This window comes from Anopheles ziemanni, chromosome 3 (assembly GCF_943734765.1).
Source record: "Anopheles ziemanni chromosome 3, idAnoZiCoDA_A2_x.2, whole genome shotgun sequence".
In the NCBI taxonomy this organism is placed as follows: domain Eukaryota; kingdom Metazoa; phylum Arthropoda; class Insecta; order Diptera; family Culicidae; genus Anopheles; species Anopheles ziemanni.
The window spans coordinates 61,653,219-61,677,603 of NC_080706.1; the positions used below are offsets into that span (position 1 = coordinate 61,653,219).

At 41.0% G+C, this 24,385-nt stretch overlaps 3 protein-coding genes across 4 annotated transcripts; all 3 read left to right on the forward strand.

Annotated features, from left to right (window-relative positions):
• The first annotated feature begins 261 nt into the window (after positions 1-261).
• Positions 262-1,296, forward strand: LOC131285988 (small ribosomal subunit protein eS19A). Of its 2 annotated transcripts, none has more exons than XM_058314843.1 (3): positions 262-320; positions 609-679; positions 759-1,296. In XM_058314843.1, exons 2-3 carry the CDS (start codon positions 609-611, stop codon positions 1,156-1,158), a joined length of 471 nt encoding a protein of 156 aa, XP_058170826.1. In that variant the 5' UTR covers positions 262-320; the 3' UTR covers positions 1,159-1,296. The 2 variants fall into 2 exon arrangements, with proteins under 2 accessions (XP_058170826.1, XP_058170827.1); XM_058314844.1 differs by having other exon boundaries at positions 317-395.
• Positions 1,297-3,572: 2,276 nt separating this feature from the next.
• Positions 3,573-17,228, forward strand: LOC131285191 (uncharacterized). Its single transcript, XM_058314053.1, has 4 exons — positions 3,573-9,237; positions 10,852-12,114; positions 12,607-12,788; positions 17,196-17,228. The coding sequence occupies exons 1-4, from the start codon at positions 3,573-3,575 to the stop codon at positions 17,226-17,228; spliced, it is 7,143 nt and encodes a 2,380-aa protein (XP_058170036.1).
• A 930-nt stretch (positions 17,229-18,158) lies between these two features.
• LOC131285192 (uncharacterized) lies at positions 18,159-23,873 on the forward strand. Its single transcript, XM_058314054.1, has one exon. The coding sequence runs from the start codon at positions 18,159-18,161 to the stop codon at positions 23,871-23,873; it is 5,715 nt and encodes a 1,904-aa protein (XP_058170037.1).
• Positions 23,874-24,385: the final 512 nt, after the last annotated feature.

Genomic DNA, 24,385 nt, shown 5'->3' on the forward strand with positions numbered 1-24,385 from the left:
AGTTTTGTGTATTTATGCTGACCTAATATTATGGGTTCTGATTTATAAAACCATGTGCATAACTGAATAACAGATGAAACTAAATGGAGCAAATTTAATTGTAAATATTAGTTCTTAACATAAAGTAAAATTAACGTATCATCTGCAATGAAATTTAAATTTGGTATAGTTTATAGCAAATCTAAACCCCAACGCACACTTGCCGGATGTGGAACAAACGTCATCAACGTCAAATGCCGCGTTTCTGTTGACATCTGTCAAACGAATCACCATCTCAGCTTCTTTCGATCTCTTTTTCCGGTTGTGCTTGCAAGCGAAAGGTAGGCAAATGTAATTTCGACTGAGTTATCGCCAAAAAACCGAACAAAATTAACCATAACTGGAGCGAAGACAATGTAACGTATCGACGTTTTTGTGTAACATAACCTTTTAAATAAATTAACACTATTCAGGACGTGTGGCAAGCTTAATAAAAGCAAATGAAATCCTCTAGCGGAAGGTTATGTACCCTCTGATGGTGTTGTCGTGTTGTGATGGTTCATCGTTTGTTCGCGTTACCAACCAGTATTGTTCGGCGACTAATATTGTGCTCTTTTGTTTCATTTTAGATGTCTGGAATCACCGTTAAGGACGTCGATCAAGACAAGGTGGTCGAGGGCGTTGCCCTTTTCCTGAAGAAGTGAGTATTGAGTGTATTGAGTGAGTGATTTACATATGCATGCTTACATGTTGGTTATTGTCTTATTTTTCATTCGTAGATCAGGAAAGCTGAAGGTTCCGGAGTACATTGATCTGATCAAGACCGCTAAGTACAAGGAACTCGCACCATCGGATCCGGATTGGTTCTACGTTCGTTGCGCCTCTATCCTGCGTCGTCTGTACCACCAGAGTCCGGCTGGTGTTGGCGCTATTTGCCGCATCTACGGTGGACGCCAGCGTCACGGTGTTCGTCCATCGCATTTCTGCTGCTCTGATGGTAGTACGACCCGTAAGGCGGTTCAAGCACTGGAAGCCATCAAACTGATTGAGAAGCATGCCGACGGTGGCCGCAGGCTGACTAGCGCTGGACAGCGCGATCTGGATCGTATTGCAGCGCAGATTGTGAGCAAGAAGCGTGCCGCGCTGAAGAAGGAAGCTGCCGTGCTTGCATTGGAATAAGTGTTTGTGTATTGACATTCCAGTAATACACAATCGTGGCGGTAATGTGGGCCGAAAAATAAGTTTTATTGCGGATTAAGCAGTAATTAAACATCTAGCTGATGCCGCTAAGTGTATAAAAACGTGTTGTGCAATGTAATTTAGTGGGAAATTTGAGAAAATATGTTTTACTTCTTAATGAAATAAGTGTTCTACGTGCAGTTTGTGGACAAGTGATACGTTAACCAAGCCTGACGGTGTTAATGCACAACCGCGGATTGTACATAGTAGCTAATCATTGGATTTTAATTAAAGTTTGCCAAAATCTACGTTAAAGGAGGTAGCTCTGCTTACCGGTTTTCAAACCTTCACCCACTATTTACGAAACTTCAGAGATGATACATTTAATCAACCACAACTTTTGTGGTGCTTCGTACAATTCACGCTAAGTCTTGTCCAAACAATTGTTATTTATTGCAAACTTGTTTACAAATTGTGCAATCGAACTCGTTTGAAGAATGTTGCTTTTTCGTTGCGCTTTGAATGCGCTTGTTTTGCTTGGATTTATCATCTGCGTGAGCCTAGTTGTTTCATATTGTAATTATTTGAATGAATATTATCTCAAATGTTCATGTAAATGCATTTTGAATGACTGGATTTCAGGTTTAGAAATAAAAAATAGACGGTGGTATGACGAAGCGCAAAATATAAGGTAAGAAATCGTTCACCACAGAACCTTAGATCAATAAGGACCAGCGCAACGAAGTTTAAGTTCCAGCCAACGATTACCTACTAAATGAGAGCGAGAGCGTTCGAGGCCCGCTACTATCTAGTTCCGTCGTAAGTGCCATGATGCAATTAAAATAATGAATTGAAATCGACGAATGTACTTTCTACCGGTATGAATTTCTGGGCATTTTTTTTAAATTATAATTACAATCAATCTCCCTCTCTCCGCCTTTCCTATTCTTCGATCGTCTTGGTCATGCCTGCCCATTAAGGGTTTACAGGATTTTTCCCGTTTGTGTACGTGGATAGTCAGTCCTCTCGTACAGAGAAGGGTCCGGTCTCGGTTGGGATTCGAAGCCACGCCGTCGAGGTGGTGAACCCCGGCGCATATGGGTCGATTTTCTAAATGGCGCTACCGCTCGGCTGCCGCGAACCTTTTCCATTTTGATCAGTAATACCACTACTTGGACATGACACTTTCTTACAAAAAAGCATGAATTTCTAAACATGCGCCAACTGTTTTTATACCATAAAGGGTATTCCGGTTTAATTTCAACGAGCCCAAAAGAGGAATTTAAAACAATATCGGATGTACAGCCGTACCATGAAGCAGTAATTTCAACGTTATTTTAATATTTTATGTAGTTCTTCAATCAAAGGAGTGTTTGACAAATAGGTTTGTGTTTGGAAATTCTACTTACTTATGTGGCGCTACAACCGCTGAGCGATTTTGGAAAGAGCTTTGTCAGGCCAAGACCGCTTGTCAGGAAAAATTGGAAATTCTATGCATTCTAATTTTCTGGGCGGTAGTCGGTATTTTACATTTTTTCCTTTCCAAAACAAAACATTTTGCCCGCCCTTAAAAACAAAACAACTTAATATCCTTTGGCCGTGGAGCGTATGTGTGCGACGATGGAGATTATTAAATCTTAACCATTTAGTTGAATCTTCGAGTGATTTAGTGAGTTTTGTGATTGATTAGCATCCTTCCTGGTTTTTAGTATCATTGAAACAGACAACCTGTTTTTAGCGTAACGATCGTTTTTGCTCATGCATTTTAATTAAATATCTGTTCTACGTGGCAGAAAACATAAAATTGGATTTTTTTTTTCATTGAACATCTCACACAGCCATCTTATAATTTCCCCTAAAACAAAATCTAATCTTAGTAGCATGAGTCAAACCCACTATACATGACTAAGAGAATTTATGAAAATAAGTAAATTGAATAAGTATTGAGAAAATGTGTAAAATGTAAAGAACAAAATTTCACAAACCAATTGATTGTTGTAAAAATGTGTTCGTATACTGACAAGAACTTGCTGGGCTCATGGGGTATGCTCAGATTGCGGCTTCGCTCTTGAAATGTGGAGGCAGGGTTTCCTATCACAGGACTGCTCGCGTCTCAGACCATCCTCTCAGAGACAATTTTGTCTCTGTATTTTTGACAAAACACTTTTGAAGCATCCCACCTCAAACACCATTTTTTAACCGCTTCCGAGACCCGTGAAAGAGTCAAGGTTACATTTTTTTCCTCTCTGTTTCAATTCTGCGAATCATTCAACAGGGCATTGTGCGCTATTCTCACATTAGCATTGGTTCGTACTGGACGATCGGACGTTTCAAGCTGTGACACTTTACAGAGTTTACGAAATTTTACAAAGTTTTGCTCAAACATCTTTAATTTCTTTACGTGAGAGAACATCATGGTGGATAGTTTAGTGGAAACTCTTTTCGAAGCCATCACAGTAGGTGACGAGGAGCAGGTGGAATTGTGCTTGAAAAGTGCGACGATCGCGATTGTATTGGAGTTTGAGGCAATCTACGGGGAATCACCGCTGCACTTGTGCGTGAAACTTGGCGGCGTGAGTCATCTCGGCTTGGTGCGCCGTTTGCTGGCTAGTGGTTTGGTGGATTTTGATCAGCGTGATAACGAAGGACAAACGGTTCTGGAGTACGCATATCGAAATGGAGATCAAGAGCTAACGAAGCAGCTTATTGGAGTGGAAATGGAGGGCTTAGATGATGTAACTGCGTGCTATAAGATGTTGAAGCATGATTCGCTGGACCTTTTCAAACTGTTTCTTTCGATGAAGAACATGAGTGAGGTCGAGACGTTCAAAAACATCGCCAGTGCGTTCGTGAAGTTGAATGTGAAAAACTTTGTTCTGTCGGAGGAGCTGCGACACTTCGCCCAGTGGAAGCTTTCGGACTACGCATACCGGAACTTGTCGGGGAATTGGCCAGGTGTAAAGGACCCAACGGAGTGGAAGGACCATATCGATATAATCGACGACTGCTGGCGAGTGATAAGCGAGAAATATGATACACGCTTATATGACGATGTTGATGACCAGTTGCTGCATCGATTGCACATCATCCATAATTGCCTGTACTTTCTCAAGCACAAACAATTTCTCAACCATCTACCCATGTCCGAGATTGTCTTCTGTGTCGCGATGTTTATTTCCATTTTCAAAAATAGTACCCAATTCAACGAATATCGTCTGTTAGTGAACAAACGGCTAGTGATGGACTTCGTGCGAATGGTTCATCGGCAACTGAAACTCGCCAAAAACCATCTCGAGATGGCGGAGAAAGAGCTTACTACGATTATGCAGGAAGCTCAACGCTTGAATGCCAATGCTAAAGATCGTTTAATTGAGGAGATGTTAGAGAAACTGAAAGCAAGCAACTTCCCTAATAAGGCTCATTGGGTTGCAGAGACAACGAAGAAAATAAATTATGCAGACGAACCGAACAAGGATGTGCTGATAAAGGATATGAAGAAGAAATTAAAATCTTCCAATAAAATGTACTTGGGCAAGGCGATACAAGCCATAGAGGAGGGAAATAAACGCCACTTTATTGAAGAGATACGTAAAAGAAGTTTGCACGTGACGCATCCGCAGAATGTGGTGAACCGATTGATGGCAGGAAAGGGTAAAACAATAGGTACGATAGTGGCAGAGACAGTTGGAGAAGCATGTTTCGACTTGAAACATCTTTTGCGTGGTAAAGGCCGGAGAATCATAAGGAAAATCAAAACATGCTATACGAAAATGAAGCAAATTTATTCACTCCATAAAGCACTACACTACTGTAAGGAGTTAAATCTGGATAATGAATTAGAAGATAGCGCCATAATAGACTCGGTTAATTCTGTTTCATGTATATTGCGTATGACACAAGTGTTTGGAGAAGCGATAAAAAATACACAAAGTTCTCCAAATTTGCCAGGAAAGGCTAAACCCGCGGTAGGAGGAATGTTAACTCAACTTTTTCCTCTTATAAACATATCGCTACGGGAAACCATTTCACATAGTGTATCCTTCAAGAGAATCCTAGTTGATGAAGTGTGCCATAGGCAGGTATGCAAAACGACAAGGCAACATTTGCGCACCGTATACATTTCATTCTTGCTTTTGTACGTTGTCGCGTTGATAGATGCACGGCAATCATTCTACGGTCTGATGCGCCGATGTGGTTCCTATGAAGCATTACGATCACTTCTACTTTATGCGGACGATACGGAAGAGATGGAAAAACAGCACTTCAGCTTTTTCGAAACTATTAAAAAATATTTTGATGATGCGCAAACTCTGTTCACGGAACTGCAAGACAGCCTTGTAGGTAAATCGTTAGAATTCATCTATTTGCATAAAAAAATGGAGCGTAAAATAGCCATTGTAATGGACCTGGAAAAGTTTTTCATTGAAAGCAGTCTTGTAACACATACTGAAATACGGCGAGCGTGTTTTGTGGGTGACGATCTGGCGGGCACTCAACGGCTGTTGGACTGGAAACTATCAATGAGTTGGGGAAATAAGTTTTTCAGTAGCATCCATTCCGAATGGGAGAAAGAGCAAATCCATACGTACCAGCTGGACTGGATGGATCCAAGATTATTGAAATTCAATCCTGCCGTGCTGGCTGGTTTGCTAAAGACTATAGCAGTATCGATGGATTGCGCCGAACAATTCGACTACCTTTGGCACACCCGTAAACTGATTCAGGAGTTGGGTCTAGCCCGCAGCTTTGATGAGAATGCCACGCAAGAACTCAATCAGCGGCTGAAACCATATTACGATAACATTTTTTTTGTTGAAAGTAAATGGAGAATTGTAAAAACCTTTTGTAAGAGCCGCAAAATTGAGATGAACGAGATGTTGGTGCATGAATTAACGAATAGCGACCAGGCAAAATTGCAGACGCTTTTTGATGATCGTCGGGAAAAGCTTCGTACCATCCTCGAGAAACATGACATGAACACTGTTGAAAATCTCGCGAGTTGTGGGCGAAATTTACCACCAAGTGCTGAAGCAAGTTTGGAGTACCTTCAGCTAGAGATTTGCGAAATGTTAGTTGCTGTAGGATACTTTGGTGATAATTTTCAATACCTAAAACACAGAATGCCAATGATACAGGGTAGAAACTACCGAAACTACCTGGCGCATGATAGCCTTTCTTACAATCTCTTAACGGACAGCTGGACGGAGAAGACAGTTATTAATGCGTACGTCTTCGCCTACACTGAGCTACATTTGTTTGGTAAACGAGAAATGAAAACAGAAGTCATGGAAATGTCTTATCCAACGGTGCAAGATACGCATAGATGGACGGAGGAGCAGTCACAAATGAAAAGTGCTTTTCAAACGGAGGATTTGAATCAAATTGTCGCTGCAATAAAAAACGGAGGTGAAATACGAAGCGTTTTCTGTTGTTCGCCGAATCAGAAGAAAATTTCGCCACAGTTTCGAAATCTAACTGTCCTGGTCGATTCTTGCAATGTAAACCCGTTGATTGCACGATATTTGAATACATACTTTCATGGTTTTAGTGAAGTTTGTGAAGATCCTGTACATCAACTCAAAAGTGCGTTACTGATGTGCAATTATCAAGCCGCTTTTGATCGCACGATAGGAAGGGGGCCGGCAAGAGATACGCTGATACGACACGAGCTTTTCGATTGGCCAGAACTTATGCCTCGTGTACGCAAAACAGATTTATTCATTCACCTGATAGCAGCTTTCAATAGGCAAAGAATTTTGAAAGCGTTGATCGAGCATGGCAATCAACGAGGCGTTCAAGAGATACTACCATTTTTTGAAGATTTTCGTGACCCAACGCAGCTAGGCCCGCTAAGAGATGCCCTTGTGTATAATATGAGGTCTATAGCAGAGCTGTTGCTTGCCCGTACAACGGCACCACATGGCACCGCTGTTGAACTGCTCTTAATTATTATTCATTGGAATGACATGTTTCCAACCATTGTGTTGAAATCGGAAATGTGCTCTGAAAAGTTGGAACTTCTGCTTAAAACTGCAGCACAGTCGCGAAATTATACGGCGTCAGTTTTTCTACTTGAGAATGCATTGTTCAAACAGTATATACCGGGTGCGTTTAGAAATAGCTGCATTCATGCCGCTAGAATGGGTGAAACATCTTTACTGCGGCATTTGTTAGAAAGCCATTCAACCACTAGCCAAGTGTTAGCTGAAATAGTATATCATGCAGCAGTACGTAAGCAGTGGAAGTGCGTTAGCTTGCTGCTTGATCGGGATGCCCCTGTTGACATCGAATTTTTAGGAAAGAATTATGAGCAGGGTAACACTTTAATCATACTGGTTAAGTTTGGACTATGGCGATTAATTGATCGCGTAAGATCAATCCACTGTCGCATGTACGGCGATAATATAACGCATCCATTCTCAATTGCTATAAGTTATGGAATGATGTCTGGTGGTATGGTTCGAACGTTACGGCGTCTTGGTTTCGACTGGATTGACGAGTCTGTGATTCTTCATGCGGCGATCATAAGACGCGACAGTGTTACTTTGGCAATCATATGGAGGGAGATTGACGTGATTATTCAATCAAATCATTTGGAAATAGAGGATAGCCACTTCGCGTTTGCAATTAAAGTTTTAACAACATGGCAAACGATAGGATTTGTAGAAGAGTCAACAACTCTCGAAACATCACTTATGTATGCTATACACTATATGGATAAAGATATGATAAAAGAACTCTTAGATCGTGCGAAAAGTATGCGTCACCTAGAGGGAATAGGAATCCTGAATAGTATAGTATTCAAAACAAGCACATCGATCGTTTGTTTCGGCAAACGAAGTGAAAACCGCATTTGTAATGTGCAGAAAAGCTGTAAAGATATGATTACGAGGTTAAAGAGCACCGTTGTGCTGGATATGGGTTGGCAAGAGTTCACGATTGATCTAGGTGTGCCAGTGGAGTTCTATGTCTTATCAGCAAACAAAGAAAAGATCGACCTATCGCAACAAACCACAGACGTTGATATGCGGAAATCAGGATCGATGTTGAATCGTCTCAATGATTTTATGATGGTATCAAATGCATTATTTGCGGAGGCCTCGGTTTTTGCCGCGCACTTTAAGCTAAGTGAAGGAACCTCCGTGTATTTCTGGCAAGTAGAAGATATAAGTTGCGTTTACAATATTCTTCCCCTTGAATCCGAGATTGATTTGTCATCAACTGTTAATTATAGAAATTTTCTCGGCGAAACTCCACTGCATAAGTGTTTCCCGAACGATGAGCTGAACATAGTTAAAATGCTAGTTGAAGCCGGTGCCAACCCACTATTTGCCGATCAGAGTGGAATGGCAGCGATTCATATTTCTTTGTGGAACTCCAAAGATTTCGCCGTCGCACGTTACCTTGTTGAAGTTTGCCAGGATCGCGAATTACGCAACGAACACGGTTTATCTCTGGTTGATCTTGAAGATGGTAATTTGAAGAATCGATTAATACACATTGCTGTCATGACTGGCCGGCAGGACATAGTTGAGCGTTTGGTCCAGTTGAAAGTCGACGCCTCGATGAAAAACAGTATCGGGTTAACACCAATTCAAACAGCTCTGAAAGTTACTTTGCCGAATAAATCACATATGATCAAATTACTGCTCGATTACGATTCTAGTTCTATCGACGCGATGGATCCGATGGGAGACACATTGTTGTTCTCTGCTGTAAAGTATCATTCCATTGAAGTATTGCAGGAAATATTAAGACATGATCCAGATATAACGCTCTCCCCGGAAGGATGTACTGCCCTTTGTTTAGCTTTAATGCTTAAAAAATCCGAATCAAGCAAATGTTTGCTTCGGTATGCGGTTGAAAAGGGCATCCGTGGAATCACGAGCATAGATGAAGAAGATATAGTTGTTTTATCGTTGATATGTAATGACTACAGTTTATCAAAATCTCTATTTGAGTATGAATTAGAACATTCACTGGAGGAAATAAATGTTAACGACCTACCACGAATTGTAGCAATATTAAACACCAACGTCTTGAAAGCCTCCAATGTTCCAATGTGGCAATATGTGCTGAGTAGTCAATTAACTGAGTCACAAAACTTTCTTTCCTTCCTCTCGAGAATGTGCATCTCGCTAGCTGAGCAAATAATAGAATGATAAGAAACCACATAAACGTAAAACATGAGCTGTGTATGCTCCAAACTGTATCAGGGATTTGTTACTTTTGTACTGTATATTGTGTGTAGCGTAATCAAATTATGAAACTCTATTGACGCATTATTTTTCTAATACGTAAAAGTTTTCAATTTCAAATTAAGGCCTGGTGGAGTAGAGTTTGTTTCAAACAAAACATACAGAGAAATAAAATGAAATTTTTGTGATCAATATACTAATAGTCTTAATACCTATTAATATTTATCCATAACGGAACAAACATACATGTGAACTATGTATAAACATACATGTGAACATACTTCATAGATTATTTCATCCGAAAATAAAACTTGAAAAGAGTGGCCTAGAACTATTGTCCACTAGACACCAGTGTACTGATCATTCGAATCATGAAACCTGCTTCTAAATGTTTTGCATAATTAAAAGTTAAGTGATCCTCGGAAAATGTAAAAATCAAAAGGAGTGTAATTTAGTACAAAACTAATTTTTACCACTCTTCTCTTTAAGTTTATTTTAAGTATAATTTAAGTTTCTTTTCTCCTTGTCTGGCTCCTTTGATACCAGCCAAAGGATAACGGAGATGGACTTGCTGCATAATCTACAACCTAGCACCAGAGGGTCATGTGAGACCGGGTGGAGAAAATTCCATGTAGCATCCCTGGCATAATCTTTATTTTTATAAATCTCAGTTTCACAGTCCCGTGATGAGACGAGGCAATAAACCCTACATTCTTAACAGTGCACGTGAAGCATGTTTTTTTTTACAATTTGACTCTAAGCGGAAACGGGACTCGAACACGGGTTTACCAAGAGCGAAGCCGTAGTCTTGCCGAGGAACCATAGCACAAGTTAGAATATGAACCAAAAATAAAAACTTTTGTCGCATTTTCCCTCCCCGAGCTTCGCCGGGGCTTCGAGCTAGTAGTATATACAATAGAGAAAGTACTTGCTATTAACCTTTTCACAGCATTGCCCAGACAGATTGTGTCGCCTGTTTTGTTTCTATTTTCGTTGTAAAATGAAATTGAAACCAATTTACCACAGTATAGATCTAAATCACAAAAACTGTAAAAAAAATACTAAGACTGTGAAGGGGTTAAGCAATCAAATATAAACTATCATTGCATGCCTCGTTCTGATCCACAGGAACCATTCGTTTCAGGCACCAGTCTTCGACTTATACGGTATTTCCCCGTTGCTGGTTGATGCCAGGGAATCCCCTTGAAAGAGTTTAACTTTTAAAAACAGTTCAAAGAGAGGCCCGATAATAATGAAGATTCATAATGAAGAACATTGACTGGCACAAAAACGTGGTCGTATGAAATGAAGCGCAGATTCTCTCTATTCTCATTCTCTCTGAGAGTGACCGGTTAAGGGACGTGGTACGAATATTCGTCTCGTAAATATTTTCGCCACTCGATCACCAGCTGTGCGTTAGTTAGGACGTTCAGAAGCTGTTCGAGCTGTTTCTGCATTGTTTATACGTTTCTGTATACATTTACATCATCCCCAGCGGAAAAGATCGCCATGGAAAGTGGTTTAGTAGAAGCTCTTTTCGAAGCCATCACAGTAGGCGACGAGGAGCAGGTGGAATTGTGCTTGAAAAGTGCGACGATCGCGATTGTATTGGAGTTTGAGGCAATCTACGGGGAATCACCGCTGCACTTGTGCGTGAAACTTGGCGGCGTGAGTCATCTCGGCTTGGTGCGCCGTTTGCTGGCTAGTGGTTTGGTGGATTTTGATCAGCGTGATAACGAAGGACAAACGGTTCTGGAGTACGCATATCAAAATGGAGATCAAGAGCTAACGAAGCAGCTTATTGGAGTGGAAATGGAGGGCTTAGATGATGTAACTGCCTGCTATAAGATGTTGAAGCATGATTCGCTGGACCTTTTCAAACTGTTTCTTTCGATGAAGAACATGAGTGAGGACGAGACGTTCAAAAACATCGCCAGTGCGTTCGTGAAGTTGAATGTGAAAAACTTTGTTCTGTCGGAGGAGCTGCGACACTTCGCCCAGTGGAAACTTTCGGACTACGCATACCGGAACTTGTCGGGAAATTGGCGAGGTGTAAAGGACCCAACGGAGTGGAAGGACCATATCGATATAATCGACGACTGCTGGCGAGTGATAAGCGAGAAATATGATACACGCTTATATGACGATGTTGATGACCAGTTGCTGCATCGATTGCACATCATCCATAATTGCCTGTACTTTCTCAAGCACAAACAATTTCTCAACCATCTACCCATGTCCGAGATTGTCTTCTGTGTCGCGATGTTTATTTCCATTTTCAAAAATAGTACCCAATTCAACGAATATCGTCTGTTAGTGAACAAACGGCTAGTGATGGACTTCGTGCGAATGGTTCATCGGCAACTGAAACTCGCCAAAAACCATCTCGAGATGGCGGAGAAAGAGCTTACTACGATTATGCAGGAAGCTCAACGCTTGAATGCCAATGCTAAAGATCGTTTAATTGAGGAGATGTTAGAGAAACTGAAAGCAAGCAACTTCCCTAATAAGGCTCATTGGGTTGCAGAGACAACGAAGAAAATAAATGATGCAGAAGGCCTGAACAAGGATGTGCTGATAAAGGATATGATGAAGAAATTAAAATCTTCCAATAAAATGTACTTGGGCAAGGCGATACAAGCCATAGAGGAGGGAAATAAACGCCACTTTATTGAAGAGATACGTAAAAGAAGTTTGCACGTGACGCATCCGCAGAATGTGGTGAACCGATTGATGGCAGGAAAGGGTAAAACAATAGGTACGATAGTGGCAGAGACAGTTGGAGAAGCATGTTTCGACTTGAAACATCTTTTGCGTGGTAAAGGCCGGAGAATCATAAGGAAAATCAAAACATGCTATACGAAAATGAAGCAAATTTATTCACTCCACAAAGCACTACACTACTGTAAGGAGTTAAATCTGGATAATGAATTAGAAGATAGCGCCATAATAGACTCGGTTAATTCTGTTTCATGTATATTGCGTATGACACAAGTGTTTGGAGAAGCGATAAAAAATACACAAAGTTCTCCAAATTTGCCAGGAAAGGCTAAACCCGCGGTAGGAGGAATGTTAACTCAACTTTTTCCTCTTATAAACATATCGCTACGGGAAACCATTTCACATAGTGTATCCTTCAAGAGAATCCTAGTTGATGAAGTGTGCCATAGGCAGGTATGCAAAACGACAAGGCAACATTTGCGCACCGTATACATTTCATTCTTGCTTTTGTACGTTGTCGCGTTGATAGATGCACGGCAATCATTCTACGGTCTGATGCGCCGATGTGGTTCCTATGAAGCATTACGATCACTTCTACTTTATGCGGACGATACGGAAGAGATGGAAAAACAGCACTTCAGCTTTTTCGAAACTATTAAAAAATATTTTGATGATGCGCAAACTCTGTTCACGGAACTGCAAGACAGCCTTGTAGGTAAATCGTTAGAATTCATCTATTTGCATAAAAAAATGGAGCGTAAAATAGCCATTGTAATGGACCTGGAAAAGTTTTTCATTGAAAGCAGTCTTGTAACACATACTGAAATACGGCGAGCGTGTTTTGTGGGTGACGATCTGGCGGGCACTCAACGGCTGTTGGACTGGAAACTATCAATGAGTTGGGGAAATAAGTTTTTCAGTAGCATCCATTCCGAATGGGAGAAAGAGCAAATCCATACGTACCAGCTGGACTGGATGGATCCAAGATTATTGAAATTCAATCCTGCCGTGCTGGCTGGTTTGCTAAAGACTATAGCAGTATCGATGGATTGCGCCGAACAATTCGACTACCTTTGGCACACCCGTAAACTGATTCAGGAGTTGGGTCTAGCCCGCAGCTTTGATGAGAATGCCACGCAAGAACTCAATCAGCGGCTGAAACCATATTACGATAACATTTTTTTTGTTGAAAGTAAATGGAGAATTGTAAAAACCTTTTGTAAGAGCCGCAAAATTGAGATAAACGAGAGGTTGGTGCATGAATTAACGAATAGCGACCAGGCAAAATTGCAGACGCTTTTTGATGATCGTCGGGAAAAGCTTCGTACCATCCTCGAGAAACATGACATGAACACTGTTGAAAATCTCGCGAGTTGTGGGCGAAATTTACCACCAAGTGCTGAAGCAAGTTTGGAGTACCTTCAGCTAGAGATTTGCGAAATGTTAGTTGCTGTAGGATACTTTGGTGATAATTTTCAATACCTAAAACACAGAATGCCAATGATACAGGGTAGAAACTACCGAAACTACCTGGCGCATGATAGCCTTTCTTACAATCTCTTAACGGACAGCTGGACGGAGAAGACAGTTATTAATGCGTACGTCTTCGCCTACACTGAGCTACATTTGTTTGGTAAACGAGAAATGAAAACAGAAGTCATGGAAATGTCTTATCCAACGGTGCAAGATACGCATAGATGGACGGAGGAGCAGTCACAAATGAAAAGTGCTTTTCAAACGGAGGATTTGAATCAAATTGTCGCTGCAATAAAAAACGGAGGTGAAATACGAAGCGTTTTCTGTTGTTCGCCGAATCAGAAGAAAATTTCGCCACAGTTTCGAAATCTAACTGTCCTGGTCGATTCTTGCAATGTAAACCCGTTGATTGCACGATATTTGAATACATACTTTCATGGTTTTAGTGAAGTTTGTGAAGATCCTGTACATCAACTCAAAAGTGCGTTACTGATGTGCAATTATCAAGCCGCTTTTGATCGCACGATAGGAAGGGGGCCGGCAAGAGATACGCTGATACGACACGAGCTTTTCGATTGGCCAGAACTTATGCCTCGTGTACGCAAAACAGATTTATTCATTCACCTGATAGCAGCTTTCAATAGGCAAAGAATTTTGAAAGCGTTGATCGAGCATGGCAATCAACGAGGCGTTCAAGAGATACTACCATTTTTTGAAGATTTTCGTGACCCAACGCAGCTAGGCCCGCTAAGAGATGCCCTTGTGTATAATATGAGGTCTATAGCAGAGCTGTTGCTTGCCCGTACAACGGCACCACATGGCACCGCTGTTGAACTGCTCTTAATTATTATTCATTGGAATGACATGTTTCCAACCATTGTGTTGAAATCGGAAATGTGCTCTGAAAAGTTGGAACTTCTGCTTAAAACTGCAGCACAGTCGCGAAATTATACGGCGTCAGTTTTTCTACTTGAGAATGCATTGTTCAAACAGTATATACCGGGTGCGTTTAGAAATAGCTGCATTCATGCCGCTAGAATGGGTGAAACATCTTTACTGCGGCATTTGTTAGAAAGCCATTCAACCACTAGCCAAGTGTTAGCTGAAATAGTATATCATGCAGCAGTACGTAAGCAGTGGAAGTGCGTTAGCTTGCTGCTTGATCGGGATGCCCCTGTTGACATCGAATTTTTAGGAAAGAATTATGAGCAGGGTAACACTTTAATCATACTGGTTAAGTTTGGACTATGGCGATTAATTGATCGCGTAAGATCAATCCACTGTCGCATGTACGGCGATAATATAACGCATCCATTCTCAATTGCTATAAGTTATGGAATGATGTCTGGTGGTATGGTTCGAACGTTACGGCGTCTTGGTTTCGACTGGATTGACGAGTCTGTGATTCTTCATGCGGCGATCATAAGACGCGACAGTGTTACTTTGGCAATCATATGGAGGGAGATTGACGTGATTATTCAATCAAATCATTTGGAAATAGAGGATAGCCACTTCGCGTTTGCAATTAAAGTTTTAACAACATGGCAAACGATAGGATTTGTAGAAGAGTCAACAACTCTCGAAACATCACTTATGTATGCTATACACTATATGGATAAAGATATGATAAAAGAACTCTTAGATCGTGCGAAAAGTATGCGTCACCTAGAGGGAATAGGAATCCTGAATAGTATAGTATTCAAAACAAGCACATCGATCGTTTGTTTCGGCAAACGAAGTGAAAACCGCATTTGTAATGTGCAGAAAAGCTGTAAAGATATGATTACGAGGTTAAAGAGCACCGTTGTGCTGGATATGGGTTGGCAAGAGTTCACGATTGATCTAGGTGTGCCAGTGGAGTTCTATGTCTTATCAGCAAACAAAGAAAAGATCGACCTATCGCAACAAACCACAGACGTTGATATGCGGAAATCAGGATCGATGTTGAATCGTCTCAATGATTTTATGATGGTATCAAATGCATTATTTGCGGAGGCCTCGGTTTTTGCCGCGCACTTTAAGCTAAGTGAAGGAACCTCCGTGTATTTCTGGCAAGTAGAAGATATAAGTTGCGTTTACAATATTCTTCCCCTTGGATCCGAGATTGATTTGTCATCAACTGTTAATTATAGAAATTTTCTCGGCGAAACTCCACTGCATAAGTGTTTCCCGAACGATGAGCTGAACATAGTTAAAATGCTAGTTGAAGCCGGTGCCAACCCACTATTTGCCGATCAGAGTGGAATGGCAGCGATTCATATTTCTTTGTGGAACTCCAAAGATTTCGCCGTCGCACGTTACCTTGTTGAAGTTTGCCAGGATCGCGAATTACGCAACGAACACGGTTTATCTCTGGTTGATCTTGAAGATGGTAATTTGAAGAATCGATTAATACACATTGCTGTCATGACTGGCCGGCAGGACATAGTTGAGCGTTTGGTCCAGTTGAAAGTCGACGCCTCGATGAAAAACAGTATCGGGTTAACACCAATTCAAACAGCTCTGAAAGTTACTTTGCCGAATAAATCACATATGATCAAATTACTGCTCGATTACGATTCTAGTTCTATCGACGCGATGGATCCGATGGGAGACACATTGTTGTTCTCTGCTGTAAAGTATCATTCCATTGAAGTATTGCAGGAAATATTAAGACATGATCCAGATATAACGCTCTCCCCGGAAGGATGTACTGCCCTTTGTTTAGCTTTAATGCTTAAAAAATCCGAATCAAGCAAATGTTTGCTTCGGTATGCGGTTGAAAAGGGCATCCGTGGAATCACGAGCATAGATGAAGAAGATATAGTTGTTTTATCGTTGATATGTAATGACTACAGTTTATCAAAATCTCTATTTGAGTATGAATTAGAACATTCACTGGAGGAAATAAATGTTAACGACCTACCACGAATTGTAGCAATATTAAACACCAACGTCTTGAAAGCCTCCAATGTTCCAATGTGGCAATATGTGCTGAGTAGTCAATTAACTGAGTCACAAAACTTTCTTTCCTTCCTCTCGAGAATGTGCATCTCGCTAGCTGAGCAAATAATAGAATGATAAGAAACCACATAAACGTAAAACATGAGCTGTGTATGCTCCAAACTGTATCAGGGATTTGTTACTTTTGTACTGTATATTGTGTGTAGCGTAATCAAATTATGAAACTCTATTGACGCATTATTTTTCTAATACGTAAAAGTTTTCAATTTCAAATTAAGGCCTGGTGGAGTAGAGTTTGTTTCAAACAAAACATACAGAGAAATAAAATGAAATTTTTGTGATCAATATACTAATAGTCTTAATACCTATTAATATTTATCCATAACGGAACAAACATACATGTGAACTATGTATAAACATACATGTGAACATACTTCATAGATTATTTCATCCGAAAATAAAACTTGAAAAGAGTGGCCTAGAACTATTGTCCACTAGACACCAGTGTACTGATCATTCGAATCATGAAACCTGCTTCTAAATGTTTTGCATAATTAAAAGTTAAGTGATCCTCGGAAAATGTAAAAATCAAAAGGAGTGTAATTTAGTACAAAACTAATTTTTACCACTCTTCTCTTTAAGTTTATTTTAAGTATAATTTAAGTTTCTTTTCTCCTTGTCTGGCTCCTTTGATACCAGCCAAAGGATAACGGAGATGGACTTGCTGCATAATCTACAACCTAGCACCAGAGGGTCATGTGAGACCGGGTGGAGAAAATTCCATGTAGCATCCCTGGCATAATCTTTATTTTTATAAATCTCAGTTTCACAGTCCCGTGATGAGACGAGGCAATAAACCCTACATTCTTAACAGTGCACGTGAAGCATGTTTTTTTTTACAATTTGACTCTAAGCGGAAACGGGACTCGAACACGGGTTTACCAAGAGCGAAGCCGTAGTCTTGCCGAGGAACCATAGCACAAGTTAGAATATGAACCAAAAATAAAAACTTTTGTCGCATTTTCCCTCCCCGAGCTTCGCCGGGGCTTCGAGCTAGTAGTATATACAATAGAGAAAGTACTTGCTATTAACCTTTTCACAGCATTGCCCAGACAGATTGTGTCGCCTGTTTTGTTTCTATTTTCGTTGTAAAATGAAATTGAAACCAATTTACCACAGTATAGATCTAAATCACAAAAACTGTAAAAAAAATACTAAGACTGTGAAGGGGTTAAGCAATCAAATATAAACTATCATTGCATGCCTCGTTCTGATCCACAGGAACCATTCGTTTCAGGCACCAGTCTTCGACTTATACGGTATTTCCCCGTTGCTGGTTGATGCCAGGGAATCCCCTTGAAAGAGTTTAACTTTTAAAAACAGTTCAAAGAGAGGCCCGATAATAATGAAGATTCATAATGAAGAACATTGACTGGCACAAAAACGTGGTCGTATGAAATGAAGCGCAGATTCTCTCTATTCTCATTCTCTCTGAGAGTGACCGGTTAAGGGACGTGGTACGAATATTCGTCTCGTAAATATTTTCGCCACTCGATCACCAGCTGTGCGTTAGTTAGGACGTTCAGAAGCTGTTCGAGCTGTTTCTGCATTGTTTATACGTTTCTGTATACATTTACATCATCCCCAGCGGAAAAGATCGCCATGGAAAGTGGTTTAGTAGAAGCTCTTTTCGAAGCCATCACAGTAGGCGACGAGGAGCAGGTGGAATTGTGCTTGAAAAGTGCGACGATCGCGATTGTATTGGAGTTTGAGGCAATCTACGGGGAATCACCGCTGCACTTGTGCGTGAAACTTGGCGGCGTGAGTCATCTCGGCTTGGTGCGCCGTTTGCTGGCTAGTGGTTTGGTGGATTTTGATCAGCGTGATAACGAAGGACAAACGGTTCTGGAGTACGCATATCAAAATGGAGATCAAGAGCTAACGAAGCAGCTTATTGGAGTGGAAATGGAGGGCTTAGATGATGTAACTGCCTGCTATAAGATGTTGAAGCATGATTCGCTGGACCTTTTCAAACTGTTTCTTTCGATGAAGAACATGAGTGAGGACGAGACGTTCAAAAACATCGCCAGTGCGTTCGTGAAGTTGAATGTGAAAAACTTTGTTCTGTCGGAGGAGCTGCGACACTTCGCCCAGTGGAAACTTTCGGACTACGCATACCGGAACTTGTCGGGAAATTGGCGAGGTGTAAAGGACCCAACGGAGTGGAAGGACCATATCGATATAATCGACGACTGCTGGCGAGTGATAAGCGAGAAATATGATACACGCTTATATGACGATGTTGATGACCAGTTGCTGCATCGATTGCACGTCATCCATAATTGCCTCTACTTTCTCAAGCACAAACAATTCCTTAACCATCTACCCATGTCCGAGATTGTCTTCTGTGTCGCGATGTTTATTTCCGTTTTCAAGAACAATAAACAATTTATGGACCTCGCTCTAATAGTGAATAAACGGCTTGTGATGGACTTCGTGCGAATGGTTCATCGGCAACTGAAACTCACCAAAAACCATCTCGAGATGGTGGAGAAAGAGCTTACTACGATTATGCAGGAAGCTCAACGCTTGAATACCCATGCTAAAGATCGTTTAATTAAAGAGATGTTAGAGAAGCTGAAAACAAGCAACTTCCCTAATAAGGCTCATTGGATTGCAGAGACAACGAAGAAAATAAATTATGCAGACGAACCGAACAAGGATGTGCTGATAAAGGATATGATGAAGAAATTAAAATCTTCCGATAAAATGTATTTTACTAATGAAATTCAAGTCATAGACGAGTCGAATAAACGACGCTTCATTGATGCGATTGGAAAAGGAGACTTACATGTGACCCATTCGCTGAATGTGGCGAATCGGCTGATGGCAGGATGGAAAAAGGGTAAAACAATTGATACTATAGTAGCAGAGACAGTTGGCGAAGAATGTTTCGACTTGAAGCGTCATCTGCGTGGTAAAGATCGGTGCATCATACGACAGGCAAAGAAATGGTACGGAAAAACGAGGCAATTATATTCGCTGCAAAAAGTGTGCATGTACTGTGATCAAATACCTGAGCTACTAAGAGCTGAGGACACCGTCACTCCAGACGCTGGGATGAAGCGGATGATACAAGTACTTGGAGAAACCCTGAAAAACACACAAAACTCACCAAACATGCCTGGAAAGGTAGAGCAGACGTTACGGATCTTTCTATCAGGCCTGTTTCCGACAGCGGTTAAATCACTACGGGAAGCATTTTCACATGGAATATCCCTCAAGAAGGTATTGGCGGGAGATGACGCAAATAAGAAGCTCAGTAACGCTATGAAAAATCATTTTCATGGAGTAAGCGTAATGCTTCAGCTTTTGCACGTAGTTGCGCTAGCAGATGCTAAGAAAACGTTGTATGGCTTAATGCGCCGGTGTGGTTCCTACGAAGAACTCCGTTCACTTCTACTTTATGTTGGTGACATAAACGAAACAGAACTACGGCATTCCGTGTGCTACGGATACGTTCAAGAATATTTCCAAGACCTCAATAACCGTTTTATACAGCTACGTGAGAGTGCTGTAGCACAAACGAGAGAGTATGCTTATCAAATAAGTCAATTCGAGATGAAACGTGGCATCGTGGAAGCATTGGGAAAATATTTCGAAGAAAACCAAAACCTAAGCTTTGTTGAAATACGAAGGGCTTGCTTTGTAGGGGACGATCTATCGGCTATTCGTCGTTTGTTGGACTGGAAACTAACTATGGGATGGGCTAATAATTTTTGGACTGACACGCATGCATCATGGATTTCGATGGGAACCGTATCATCCGTCCTGGAATGGAAAGGTTCTCGGTTGATAGGATTAAATCCTATTACATTGGCCGGTCTTTTCAAGATCATAGCATCTACCATGGATAACGTTGAACGTTTGGACTATATTTGGCACACCCATAAGCTAATCCAAGACCTAGGTTTAGCGGACAGCTTAGGTGAGAATGCCGTGCAAGAACTTAATCATCGTCTGAAGTCATATTACGATAACATTTTTCTTGTCGAAAGTAAATGGAGAATAGTTAAAAGCTTCTGTATCAACCGAAAAATAGAGCTGGACGATAAATTGGTGAATGAGTTAATAAAGAGGGACCAGGACAAATTGCAGGAACTCTTTGACGGTCGTCGTGAAAAACTTCGTTTTATTCTTGAAAAACACAGATTGAATACAGTTGAAAATCTTGCGAATCGTTTATATTACCTTCACCCGTCTTCTGTGCTCGCTTTGGAATACCTGCAATTGGAGCTCAGTGAAATGTTGGTGTCGGTTGGATACTTTGGTGATAGTTTCCAATATATGAAGTATCGATTACCGGTGATACAAGGGAAAAACTATCGCAACTTTTTGGCACACGACAGCGTGTCGTACAATATGCTAACCGATTCCTCATTGGAGAAAATCGTAATAAACGCATATGTATTTGCATATACTGAATTGAAATTGTTTGGCAATAGAGTCACTAAGGTTGAGGACAGCAGTAAGGCCTTGCCAACCGTAAAGGATACACACGAATGGGCAAGCGAGCAATATCAACTGTTATGCGCTTTTCGAACAAAAAATGTGGATACAATTGTGGATGCAATGAAAAATGGGGGTGAAATAAGGAGCCAGTTCTGCTGTTCGTCAAGCAAACGGTACTGTTCCCCCCAATATGTCAAACTAGCAGAGCGGGTGGATTTGTGTAACACAGAACCAATGGTTGTGGAATTCTTAAATAAATACTTTTCAAATTTTTCTGAACAAAGTAAAGATCCGGCCCGTCAGCTTAAGAGCGCTCTAATGGCGTGCAATTATCAGAGCGCATTTGATCGAACGATAGGGCGAGGCGATACGGAGATCAGGGAGGAGCTTTTCGATTGGCCAGAACTCATTTCCAGTTTGCGCAAAACAAATTTATTCATTCACCTGGTCGCGGTCTCCAACAGGGAACCGATCCTAAGGAAATTGATCGAGCATGGTAACGAACGAGGCGTTCGAGAGATGCTTCCCTACTTTGATGTATTCCATCACGTGGGTGAACGGGGTCCGCTAGGAGATGCTCTACTGTATAATGTTAAATCTATTGCCGAAATATTGTTCCCTCGAACACCGAAACCTCATCTGGCAGTAGGACTTCTCGCAGTAATGATACATTGGCATGATTTATTTTTCAAAATGATGGTCAATGTTGAGATGGACTCCCGCATATACCAGTTCCTTCTAATCACAGTCGCACAGGCGAGAAATTACACAGCAGCGGTGTGTCTGCTCGAGCATGATACATTTAAATATTTTATACCAGAAGTTTTCGAAGATGTTTGTCGAAAAGCGGGCGGAATGGGCGAAACAGACATGTTACAGCATTTATTGAATACTTATCCAGCTACCAGTAAAGTACTTGCTGAAATAACATATCATGCAGCAGTACGCAAGCGATGGAAGTGCGTTAGCTTGTTGCTTGATCGTGATGCCCCTGTTGATATCCTATATCCTGGAAAAAGGCATGAGGAGAACAACACCTTGGTTATACTGGTTAAGTTTGGGATGTGGCGATTAATTGAACGCGTACGATCAGTCAACTGTCATATTTACGCCGATAGTAGAGTACATCCTCTTGCTGTAGCCATTCAGTACGGAAATGCTAGTGGAAGTATGGTTCGAGCCTTGCAGCGTCTTGGTTTCGATTGGCTTGACAACTCTATAATTCTTCATGAGGCGATTGCAAAACGGAACGATACAAGATTGGCAACTATATGGGAGAAGATAGACACGGTTCCTTCAAATCATTTGGAAATAGAGGATAGCCACTTCGCGTTTGCAATTAAAGTTTTAACAACATGGCAAACGATAGGATTTGTAGAAGAGTCAACAACTCTCGAAACATCACTTATATATGCTATACAGTATATGGATAAAGATATGATAAAAGAACTCTTAGATCGTGCGAAAAGTATGCGTCACCTAGAGGGAATAGGAATCCTGAATAGTATAGTATTCAAAACAAGCACATCGATCGTTTGTTTCGGCAAACGAAGTGAAAACCGCATTTGTAATGTGCAGAAAAGCTGTAAAGATATGATTACGAGGTTAATGAGCATCGTTGTGCTGGATATGGCTTGGCAAGAGTTCACGATTGATCTAGGTGTGCCAGTGGAGTTCTATGTCTTATCAGCAAACAAAGAAAAGATCGACCTATCGCAACAAACCACAGACGTTGATATGCGGAAATCAGGATCGATGTTGAATCGTCTCAATGATTTTATGATGGTATCAAATGCATTATTTGCGGAGGCCTCGGTTGTTGCAGCGCACTTTAAGCTAAGTGAAGGAACTTCCGTGTATTTCTGGCAAGTAGAAGATATAAGTTGCGTTTACAATATTCTTCCCCTTGGATCCGAGATTGATTTGTCATCAACTGTTAATTATAGAAATTTTCTCGGCGAAACTCCACTGCATAAGTGTTTCCCGAACGATGAGCTGAACATAGTTAAAATGCTAGTTGAAGCCGGTGCCAACCCACTATTTGCCGATCAGAGTGGAATGGCAGCGATTCATGTTTCCTTGTGGAACTCCAAAGACTACGCCGTCGCGCGTTACCTTGTTGAAGTTTGCCAGGATCGCGAATTACGCAACGAACACGGGGTATCTCTGGTTGATCTTGAGGATGGTGATATGAAGAATCGATTAATACACATTGCTGCCATGACTGGCCGGCGCGACATAGTTGAGCGATTGCTCCAGTTCAAAGTTGACGTCTCAGTGAAAAACAGTATTGGGTTTACACCAATTCAAGCTACTCTGGCTGGTACTTTAGCCAATAACATACGCCTGATCAAATTACTGCTCGATTACGATTCAAGTTCTATCGACGCGATCGATCCGATGGGAAACACATTGTTGCACTCTGCTGTGAAGCATCATTCTATTGAAGTATTGCAGGAAATATTAAAACATGATCCAGATGTAACGATCTCCGTTGAAGGATGTACTGCACTTTTAGTAGCTATAGGGTTGAAAAAGGTCCATTTGGCCAAATGTTTGCTCCGGCATGCGGTTGAAAAGGGTATCCGTGGAATCACGAACATAGATGAAATAAATCTAGTTTCATTTTCACTGATATGTAATGACTTCAGTTTATCAAAGTGTCTTCTTGAGTATGAATTAGAACACCCACTGGAGAAAATCAGTGTGACTGACCTACCACGAATCGAAGCATTACTGAACTCAACTATTCTTAAGGATTCGAACGAAACTGTATGGGAATTTGTACAATCGCGTGAGCTACCGGAGTCTGAGAATTTTCTAGGTCATTTGAAAGTTCTATGTATTTCACTCAGAGATCAATAATCTGTTAAGGAAGTTTGCGTGAATTTTGAAATTTTTATAATTGTTTTGAATAATAATATTTTAATTAAATACAATACTGTTTTTATGTTTCGGTGATGACATTTGTTTCCAACCCCTTTGGAGGGTCTATAATCCACATTACCGTCAGCTCATGATATGTCTACGCGACACCTGAAAGAAAAAGACATATGTCTTCAAACTACATTCCACGTCGACTCCTTTCACAAAATCGTCGTGCATTTGCTGACCTCTAATTCACATCTCTACCAATCTACGCGGTTTCGTTTGCTTCTAGCTGTCTTTCTTCGCCTCCTGAACCCCAAGTTGGGCAAAGTGGGGCAAGATGCCCAGGTGTGGTAAGATGTACCGGCATGTTTTAGCTCAATTAAGCCATTTAAAAATAAATTAAGTAATGTTATTTTTACTTTTACTTACCCTCATTTTTTAAAAATAATTGTCCCTCACAAAGTAAATGGCCTTTGTTTCTGCTTTAGCCTGAACTGTTATTTCTG